This window comes from Crocuta crocuta, unplaced genomic scaffold (genome assembly GCF_008692635.1).
Source record: "Crocuta crocuta isolate KB4526 unplaced genomic scaffold, BGI_CrCroc_1.0 scaffold327, whole genome shotgun sequence".
Lineage (NCBI taxonomy): Eukaryota > Metazoa > Chordata > Mammalia > Carnivora > Hyaenidae > Crocuta > Crocuta crocuta.
The window spans coordinates 431,732-440,959 of record NW_027529176.1 but is presented as its reverse complement, the minus strand read 5'-3'; the positions used below and the strand labels follow the sequence as shown (position 1 = coordinate 440,959).

General features: G+C 63.1%; 2 protein-coding genes across 3 annotated transcripts in view; one reads left to right on the top strand and one right to left on the bottom strand.

The window, feature by feature from the left end:
- Positions 1-1,016: 1,016 nt before the first annotated feature.
- Positions 1,017-2,742, bottom strand: TMEM276 (transmembrane protein 276). Of its 2 annotated transcripts, none has more exons than XM_077758212.1 (3): positions 2,360-2,742; positions 2,017-2,116; positions 1,017-1,811 (listed from the first exon to the last, which is right to left on the bottom strand). In XM_077758212.1, exons 2-3 carry the CDS (start codon positions 2,107-2,109, stop codon positions 1,326-1,328), a joined length of 579 nt encoding a protein of 192 aa, XP_077614338.1. In that variant the 5' UTR covers positions 2,110-2,116; positions 2,360-2,742; the 3' UTR covers positions 1,017-1,325. The 2 variants fall into 2 exon arrangements, with proteins under 2 accessions (XP_077614338.1, XP_077614339.1); XM_077758213.1 differs by having other exon boundaries at positions 2,418-2,742.
- Positions 2,743-3,290: 548 nt separating this feature from the next.
- The window catches only part of KIFC2 (kinesin family member C2), a 6,570-nt gene continuing 632 nt past the window's right edge, over positions 3,291-9,228 (top strand). Inside the window, 16 exon segments of the mRNA XM_077758206.1 lie at positions 3,291-3,445; positions 3,685-3,766; positions 3,941-4,098; positions 4,218-4,356; positions 4,519-4,643; positions 4,727-4,792; positions 4,880-5,008; positions 5,412-5,489; positions 5,605-5,719; positions 5,797-5,906; positions 6,319-6,427; positions 6,537-6,694; positions 8,407-8,511; positions 8,593-8,714; positions 8,802-8,925; positions 9,076-9,205. Of these exon segments, the coding sequence (XP_077614332.1) occupies positions 3,347-3,445; positions 3,685-3,766; positions 3,941-4,098; positions 4,218-4,356; positions 4,519-4,643; positions 4,727-4,792; positions 4,880-5,008; positions 5,412-5,489; positions 5,605-5,719; positions 5,797-5,906; positions 6,319-6,427; positions 6,537-6,694; positions 8,407-8,511; positions 8,593-8,714; positions 8,802-8,925; positions 9,076-9,205 (1,849 nt within the window). The 5' untranslated portion in view covers positions 3,291-3,346.

Sequence of the window (9,228 nt, the reverse complement as noted above, 5' to 3'; positions counted from 1 at the left end):
CGGCCACCGACCCCGGCGCGGCCGCCATCTTTGTTTTCGCTGCGCGCTCCCCCTGCCGCCGCCACCGCCCCCTCGGACTCCCTGTCACGTGAGCTGTGCGGGGCCAATGGGAAAGGCGCTCAGGGCCAGACGGCACGTCAGGCCGACCCAATGGGCGCGCGAGGACGCCTGAGAGCCCGCCCCTGCAGAAAGGAGGCAGGAAGAAGGCGGGGCCCAGGAGACCTGCGGAGGGGCGCGCGCCCGGGGCAGGGAAATCCTAGGGTCGGGGGCGTGCGCGCCGCTTCCGGTCCGTCTAGGGTGCGGCCCACTCGTCGAGGGCCACCCGGATGGTGGGCATCCCTGGTCAGCCACGTTGGGGTGTGTTTGCGCCTTTCCCCCAACACTCAGGCTTGCGCACAAGAAGCTCTGGCCTGGCTTGCTGGAGTGAGAAACCCCGCGGGCCACTCCGGTGCTTCTGTGGGACCAGGTGTGCTTCCACAGGACGTAAGCATAGGTAATCCCGAGAAAGGACTCTGGACCCCGAATCTAACCCACTGTTCTGCCCAAACGCATTTCTTACCCCTGAGGTTGAGAGCTGAGGAGGGGTCCACTTAGGAAAGTGAGGGTCTTGGGAAATCAGGACCTGCCTTGCCCAGGCCAGTGGGCAGATGAGTACATGTCAAGTCAGCTCTGAGTGGGAACGTGCATTTCTGAGGATAGCTGTAATAGAGCTGTAGTACAGCTCTGGCAGCCCGGGAAGGTCACTGTCCCAGAGGGCCACCTGCCAGGCTGTGCCAAGGATATTCAGAACTCCACTATGTCCCAAGAGAGCAAGGGCCCCAGGAGTAGGTCTTCTCAATCTAGGAACCTTCCTGACAAAAGCAGGAGGTCAGGCTGGGTGAGGCCCCAGGGCTAGTTCCAGGACAGCCCTTTTCTTTGCACAGGGAAACTAGTTGCTGCCCTGGAGCTTTAGAGGACTCAGTGGAGGACCCCTCCCTGGATCCCCTTTCAAAAATGGGCAGATTCCATATTCCTGCTGAATCCCTAAGGTTTATTGGAGACCAAGCCTCTCTCTGAATCCAAAACCATGGCCTGCCCAATATCAGGCCCCAAAACGTGCCTAGGGGCCCATCTCTTTAATTCTGGTCTAGGTGAGTCCCCAAACTCAGTCAGAGGAGGGGCAGTGCCCAGACTTTGTCTCCTTAACGAGGCATCCATCACTGTGCAGCAAGTGCTCTTTGGGAGGCAAGAGAGTCCATCTTTAGGGAAGGAGGCCCGCAGGAGCAGGCCTGTGGGAGGGGGAGGTGGTAGCCAAGGCAGAAGCCCCACCTTGCTGTCTGCAAGCATCACTCCCACTGCAGGCGCTGTGCGTGCAGGGCTCGGTGGTAGGCCCAACTGCCTGCAGCCAGAGCACAGCGACAGACGTCCTCCTTTGGAAGCAGCAGAACTTTGTCCTCCTCCAGCCGGCTCAGGAGGCCTGCAGCCCCCAACATCGCACCCCCCCACATTCCATAAGTGTTGGTTGTGAAAACAGCCACAATGAGGATGGTCACTGCAACCACCAGTACCACTGCCTGAGCAGCCACAGAGCGGCCTTCAGCACCAAGGTGGTCACCAGCCACTGCCAGCACCATTCCTCCTCCCAGGAGCAGGTTGGCAGAGGAGCGGTCCCCATTCACCCAGTGGAAATCGAAGGCCAGAAGGGGCAGGCCGATGACAGTGGCCACCCAGACTCCAGCAAGACAGTCTTCATCTGTGCCCAGCCCTGGGGCCAGCAAGGTGGCAGAGGCCAAGGCCTGGAGCAGGAAGCCAGCGGCGGCCCCTCGACTTGCCTGTCAGCACAACGATAGGAGGAGATATGGGGGTGGGGAGCCAGGACTTTCCTCTAAGGAGAGAAGGGCGTGGGGGTCCCATGCAACCCTGGTCCCCAGACTCAGCCTCCCACCACCCTTTCCCTGAGCCGGGAAACTGGATCTGATCCAGGTCCTTGCAATTTTGGAGTGGGATACACACCTGCCCGCCCCCCAGTGTACTCACCTGCGCAGTGCTCACCGCTGCGTGCAGAGACACCACTCCCAGCGCTAGGTGGGACAGGGTCGTGCTCCACTCACTCCACAGCTTGGGGGCCATGCCGCCTCTGGTGGTAATGAACGTGAAACAGGAGGGGGATCCTCAACTTTGGAGAGGACAAAACTCAGAAGCCGGCGACCAGGAGCCCTAAGGGCGATTCTCCAGGTCTCCCAGTTTCCAAAGCCCCATTTCTAAATATCGAGATAGGCTCATCCAAAACTTTCCGGAGCCCCGGGGCCACTGGGCACAGTTGTGGGGAAGAACCTAATTTGGCCGGGAAAAGAAGAGAGAAAGCGGCGCAGGGCCTGACCTGGGTGGGCGTGAGTTCTGGGGCCCTGGAATCCAAGCGGGGGAGGGGGGGAGCCGACCTCGGGGAGAGTTGCGCGCAGGCCCACTCGGCCTGGTTTCTGCGCTCTGGGAGGCGCCGTTTTCAGGACCTGGCTTGGAAGGAGCTACAGCGCAGGCCCTCAGCAGTGGCTGAGCGGCGAGGCCGCACCGCAGTGGCGAGCTGTAGTCTGGCGTCGCCCACCACCCAGCCACCCGCCAGCTGCCGCCGAGCCTCCGGCCTCTTCCCAGCACTGGCCTGGCGCGAACCAACGAGAGGAGCGGAGGCTAGAGCGGTGGGTGGGGGCGGGGCCTGGGCGAAGGGGACGTTCTAGGAGAGCAGGAGGAGGTTGTCAGAGCCGAGACGCGGCTAGGAGCGGGGAGCTCTGTACACCACCGGCTGTGACAGCCGAGCGGTACGGCGGCCCTGTGGGGAGGGGAGGGGCTGTGAAGGGATGGGCCTGAGAGAGGGGATGTCGTGGGCGGGGCCGTGAGGGGAGAGGCTCGGCTGTGAGCGGTGTGGGCGGAGCTGGGACGGGAGTGAGGAGGGGCGGAGACGGGCTGTGAAGACAGCTGGGCGGGACTGGGGCGGGGCTATGAGGAAGGGGTTACTTAGGGAGGGGAGCTTGGACTCCCCCGGGCTGATGGCTCTAAGGGGTGCGAGTTGTGGGGGCCTCCGCCGAGGGTTAGGAAGGATTCCGCGGAGGGGGTGTGTGGGGGACATGGGCGCTCTCAGCCCGGCGTCTCCGTGAAGCAGGAGTGGGAGGCGCGGGGCAGGTGTCCGGGTGCAGCCCCGGGAACCCCAGTTTCTGGCATCCCCTTTCCTCGCGCGCGCGTCCTCCACTCGCGGGAGCAGGGCCGTGGGGGCGGCCGCCTCGAGCATGCGCACCGGCTTTGCAGCGCGCGGGCGCGGAGTCGGGGCGCGGGGACGCGGGGCGGCGCGAAGCGGGGCCCTCTGCCGCCCCGCGCTCCCATGTACGCCTTCTACTCGCTGCTCATCTACATCTTCTACAGCCTCTTCCGTAGGGATGGCGGGGCTGCGGCGGCCGGCGACCCCAGGGACCCCGCCCAGGTGAGCCGAGCGGGCGCCGTGTAGCCCGCGACCCCCTTCCCGCGAACGGGTTTTGCGCGCCCGCGCAGCGAACGTTCCCGGGACGCTGACGCCGGGGAGGAGGGCCGTGCTGAGGACCCTGTCTGTTCTGGTATTGGAAGCGGAGACCTCAGCCCCAAGTCCCTTGGCCCAGTTCCTGGAGGGAAGGAGCCCCACAGGCTGCCTACCCACTCCTTCGGGGTCTCGCTGCACCCTCCTAGAGTGCCGGTGGAAAGCCCGGGGGTCGCCGCCGCTCTGACCAGCCCACGGCAGAACTGTGGACAGAGCTGACAGGCCTGGTCGGTAGGTGCTGTCGGTGCATCGGGAGCGCTGCGTCCCTGGGGCCTCGAGAGAACCCCGACTTCGGAGAGAGGGAGGGGTGCCCGTGACCTCTTTGGGAGGGAGGAACACAGCCCGTGCCTTCCGGTGGCCTAGTCTCCAACATGCGAACGGCAAGCCTCCCTTTCCCGCTATCAGGCCTCACAGGCTGTTCCGACCCTGAGGATGGGCCAGAAGAGGGAGCCGAGGGCCGTTCTGCCGAGGTCTCCCTGGAAGAGGCTCTCGTGCGTCTTGCTGAGTTCCTCTCTGTACAGCTGGGGGCGGAAGAGAGCTGCCGGAACCCTGACCTGACCAAGGTGAGCGGTTCGCGGAGGGTCCTTCTCTGGGGAACGCAGACTCTCTCCACGGCCCTGAGCCTCCCCCATGGCTGTCATCATCTCAGTCTCCTCCGCTCAAATTCTTGTCTCCTTTACAGCAGAGTGATGTCCCCCCACTGTTGACGGTGACCGGTCAGCTCTTGGCCCTCCTGGCATGGATTCGGAGCCCCAGGGGGAGGCAGGCCCTGCCCCAGGGTATTCATCCAGCCTCCGAGGTGCAGCCTCCCACACCTGCTGGTGCGTAAGGAGTAGTGAGTTGAAAAGGGGGTCGAGGGAGTGAAGCCCACCAGAAGCTGAGTGGCCTGCAGTTCGGGGTCCCATGCCCAGCCTTGCTCCCGAGGTGTCCCCTCCCTCAGGTTAGAGACCTCATCAGTACTAACAGGGTCCACCCCACCCCAGGCTCCCCACCTCAAGAAGCAAGCCCGTCCCTTTCACCAAGGGGTGAGGCCCAAGGGCAGCACCCTCCCCAGTCGGAGGAGGACCAGAGGGCTTGGCAGCGGCTGGAGCAGCTCATCCTTGGACAGGTGAGGGGCCCAGGAGGGAGCCGGACTGGGGTGGGAGGGAGTGGAGGGAGATGCTCCACCCTGTGCTCCTTCCTCCTTCGCAGCTAGAGGAGCTGAAGCAGCAGCTAGAAGTGCAGGAAGAGGAGCTGGGCCGCTTGCGCCTGGGCGTGGTAAGGCTGCTGGGGGCGGGGCTCCAGGAGCGGGACCAGAGGGGGCCCCAACTTTCAGGTGAGTTAGAGGGCCTCTTTCTCCCCCAGGGGGCGACAGACTCAGAGAAAAGGGTTCAGCATCTAACCCTGGAGAATGAGGCTCTGAAACAGAGCCTGAGCCTCACTCGGGACCTCCTGCTGCACTGGGCCCCTGGCCCCTCCACCAGGGCCCCCCAGGTACCCTCCTTAGCTGCCGCTGTTTCTGCAGTCTGGGGCTCCTGAACACTTGGCTTCCTCGGGATCTAACACTGCTGGAACAGAGGCAGGGGGACGTCTCTGACCTGTAAGGGATTGTAGACAGGCCCTGGGACGGCCTGTGCAAAGTTTCCCGAACAAGGAGACCAATGCCCATGGGGGAACACCTCGAGCCTGTCCCATGGCTCTCCAAGTGACTGATCCCAGGAGAGCAGAGGGACTTGGGGAAAAGGAGTCCTGTCTGGAGTTGGGAGACATGGAATCATGAGCAGCTCTGCCTGGCCCTCTGTTTGAGTCCCCCATCCATGAAATGGGGCTGCTGGAGTGCCCCTCCCCGAGTTTCCCCCTCACTCCGTAGCTGACGCGGCTCCCTCTCTTCCTGCAGGAGGAGGCAGAGGCATTGGTGGAGCTCCAGAGTCGGCTTCAGGAAGCCCAGGATACCACAGAGGCACTTCAAGTCCAGGTGGGCGCTGAGCCCGGGGGCCGGGAAGTCTTGGTGAACTGGGAGGAGGGTACCTGAGGCAGGGCCTGGTAAGTGCCTATTTCCTCAGTGACAGGGGTGGAATTGGGTGGGGCAGCTGGGGGTGCAGGAGGTGCAGCTGCAGGGCCTTCGGGGGGCCCTTCGGCAGCTCCAGCAGGAGACTGAGCAGAACTGCAGAAGGGAGCTGCAGCAGATGCATGGGCAGCTGGCAGGTAAGGGCCGGGTCCAGAGGGCTCATGGGAAGACCAGGTGGTCTGGGCTTTCCCTCACAATGAACTCTCCCTGCCAGGACTTCGGGCACGTATGGCCAGTCTGCGACAGGGCTGTGGGGACCTCCGAGGACTGGTCAGCACGTTTACCCAGAGCTGTCAGTGTTCGCTCAGTGAGGCCCGGGGCCAGGTCAGGACCAGCTGCCCCCTCTCCAGAACACGCTCTCTGGGCAGCCTAGTCACTGTTCTTCCATGGGGAGCCCTGGTTCTTTCTTCCTTCCCAGCCCCTGCTCTAATGGAAGCTGTAGGCTCTGGAACCAGACAGCTTGTGATCTCACACACCCTGGGTGTGATCTCATTTCTGTCTGTGCAAATGGGGGGGGGGGGTTGACTGTAAACCCCTCACAAGATGGCCAACCCCAGAGGAGACAGAGGTCTTCCCATGATCCTCCTGAGTTTCTGAATTTCCATCCTGGGCCCACTGAATGAAGCCCCTAGAGGCCGAAAGCCACCGGAAGTGGTAGATCACCATATTGCCTTCACACCCGCCCCACCCCCAGCCCCTCTGCTGCCTCCACTTCCTCACATCCCTATTCCACCAGGTATCCTGGGCCCTAGGGGCGCTGTCCGCTGGAGGGTCTGGGACTCAGCTCCCTGAGGAGCAGCATGGGCCCCCAACTGGATGCCCAGGGCGGCTGCTGGAGCTCAAGGGTATGGCAGGCTTGGGAAGTGGAGGGGTGGGGTGGCAAGCTGGAGGAACTGGAGCCTCTGCATGCTTTGGGGCCTGGGAGGCAGCCCACTGACCTCATCTCCATCCCAGGAAATATCCGTGTGCTGTGTCGACTGAGGCCAGGGACACCCTCCAGCCTGGTAAGCTTGGAGCCTGGCCCCAGCGGCACTGTCACCACCTGCTATCGAGGGCGCCAGCGTCGCTTCCGCCTGGACTGGGTCTTCTCCCCAGAGGCCAGCCAGGAGGAGGTGATGCTCCACCCTTGCCCCTGTGCTGACCTTCCCTCATACTGCCCCAGAGTCAGAAGAGGCTCCAGGTTCCCCTTCATCTGGCTTCCCCAGTGGCTGGACTCTAGTGAGGGGAAGGGAGGCAGGAATGACAGCCTAGGTGGGTAACTTCTTTCCTTCCAGAAATTTCCCTCTGCATTCCCTGACCATTCCACTGCAGTTCCAGTGGAAAGAAGCCTTTTCTGGTTTAACAGGAAAGTCCACATTTTAAAAAGTAACTTTTTTCCCAAGAAACTAAGGAAGATGAACTTGTCTGAGATGATGGTTATGCTCACGCAGAGCTGGCTGCAGAGCGCAGCTGGCGTGTTGCTGTGGTGGGGACATTGCTGTGACCCCTTTCCCCGCCTTCCAGCCCTGGCGAGGTGGGCCAGCTCTGAGGGCAAGCTCGTCTCCTTGTCTTGTGGCCAAGGAGGCAGTGGGGGCATAAGGGTGAGCAGGTGGTGTTGAGCCTCAGTGCTCTCCCACTGCCTGGTGCGGATGCCAGTGCAGACCCCACTCTCCTACCCTCCTCTCCTTTTCTGCCAGGCCCAGCTCCCCACCACCCTGCTTCACACACTCCCTGTCTCTGTCCACATGCTTTGCCATCAGGACTTCCAAAGCTCAGGAAATGGAGGCTCAGAGCTGGGAGGGGATTAGGGAAGGGGCAGAGCTAACAGATTCCAACCTGTGTTGGCCTCAGGGGGACACCGTGTGACCAGTGTTTGGCAGGTGGTCAGGGGTCCCTCCCCTACTTCCTGGAGCCCCATAGCTGTTTTCCACCTGTTTCTCCCTTGCACACACCTCCCCTGGCCTCGGCCTGCATCCCAAGTTGCAGCAGCCCTGTGTAGGTCCCCCTTGCCCACTGCTTTCTGGGCGGCCCTCTAGACAGGGCTCTCCGATTCGATGTGTCTGCATGAAGGAAACAAAGGCGTCTTTCACTGAGCCCCCTCACCTGTGTTTCCCATCTGTGCAAGGGCACCACAGTCCCCCCATCACGGTCACCCCTAGTGCTCTCTTCCATTCCTGGGATCTTTAATGACCTCACTGGCAATTCTGGATTCTGCCCTCATTGCTGGCAGCCAACGCCTGAGGCAGAATTCACAGGCTACTCAGTTGCCAAACCCCTGGGGCTCAAAAGCTGCTATTGGGGTCCAGTTGCCAACAGGATACAAGTCCCAACCCACCTCCCCCTCAGCTGCCTCTCTGGGTTCCGGTGGTCTCGGCTGGCCACCATCCTGCACGCCTGCGGGGCCGAGTGGTATGCCACATGCTGCTAGGCCTCTTGGTACATGCTCCCCTCTGATCCCTACAGCGGGCGCCACTGTAGTCATCACCTCACAGAAGGAAAGTCTTGGCCCGGAAGGAGGATATGTGCTTTGCCTCCAGCCACACCTGGGGTTTGAACCTGACAGCCAAGCCTGGCATTTGGGCTTTTGGCTGCTGCTCCCGGAGCCTCCCTTGTGGCCCCCAGAATTCCAGTGCCCTGTGTCTCCTGTTCATGCTCGTCACATTCCTTCCCTTCTTTGCCTGGCAAGTCCTTGTAAGTGCCACCTTCTGCAGGGAGCCTCTTCTGCCTGTTGGGAGATGCACACTCCCACCACGCTCCCCTAGGGCTGTCCTTCCAGGGGAACCAGGCTCCGTTCCCGCTGGCTCAGGTCCTGGGGCTCAGGACCCCCCACCCCTCCTACCCCTAGGTCTTCAGGGAGCTGGAGCCCGCGGTGCTGTCCTGCCTCCAAGGCTACAGCGTCTGCATTTTCACCTACGGTCAGACAGGGACAGGGAAGACCTACAGCATGGAGGTGGGAAGGGGGGACCCTGGGCGGCTCAGGGGGCCAGGGGCTCAGATGGGAGCCTGACGCGGCACCCCGCCCTGTGCCCAGGGCCCACCAGAGGACCCTGGCATAGCTCCTAGGGCACTGCAGTCACTGTTCCAGGAGATGGGGACTGGAGGGCAGCACCGCGTGACTCTCAGCATGGTGGAGATCTACAATGAAGCTGTCAGGTCAGGGCCTGCGTGCCCCCTCCACACCCTCTGCCCCGTCAGTGACCCTAGGAGCCTCAGAAACCAAGCCCTTCTCTTTCTCTGCAGGGACCTCCTAGCCCCAGGGCCTCCTGAGCGCCTGGCGGTGAGGCAGGGCCCAGCAGGCCAGGGGGGCATTCAGGTGGCTGGCCTCACCTACTGGGACGTGCCCGACCTGGAGGTGCTCCACCAGGTAACACCGCCCCGTGTGGCAACGCACTCCCCGTCCCTCCTCCCTCGCCTCCCCGCCTCCCCGCGGGCCTTCGGGCCCGGGCCTGGGCTCCCGCCTGGACTGGACACGCAGACCCGGCAGCCAGGCTGGCCCCATCGCCCCGCCCTCCAGATGCTGAGCCTGGGGAGGAGCAACCGGGCCACCGCCGCCACCAGCAAGAACCCGCACAGCTCGCGGTCGCACGCCCTGGTCACGCTGACGCTGCGCACGGCGTCCCCACCGCGCGGTCCAGGCGCCGCAGGTACCGCAGCGCGCGCCCGAGCC

What these genes read in the sequence shown, in the direction of transcription:
- TMEM276 (XM_077758212.1), bottom strand. Translation starts at nt 2,109, where the DNA reads ATGGCCCCCAAGCTGTGGAGTGAGTGGAGCACGACCCTGTCCCACCTA. An exon ending in CAGCGGTGAGCACTGCGCAG is followed by an intron (nt 1,812 to 2,016) that starts GTGAGTACACTG and finishes TTGTGCTGACAG; the next exon opens with GCAAGTCGAGGGGCCGCCGC.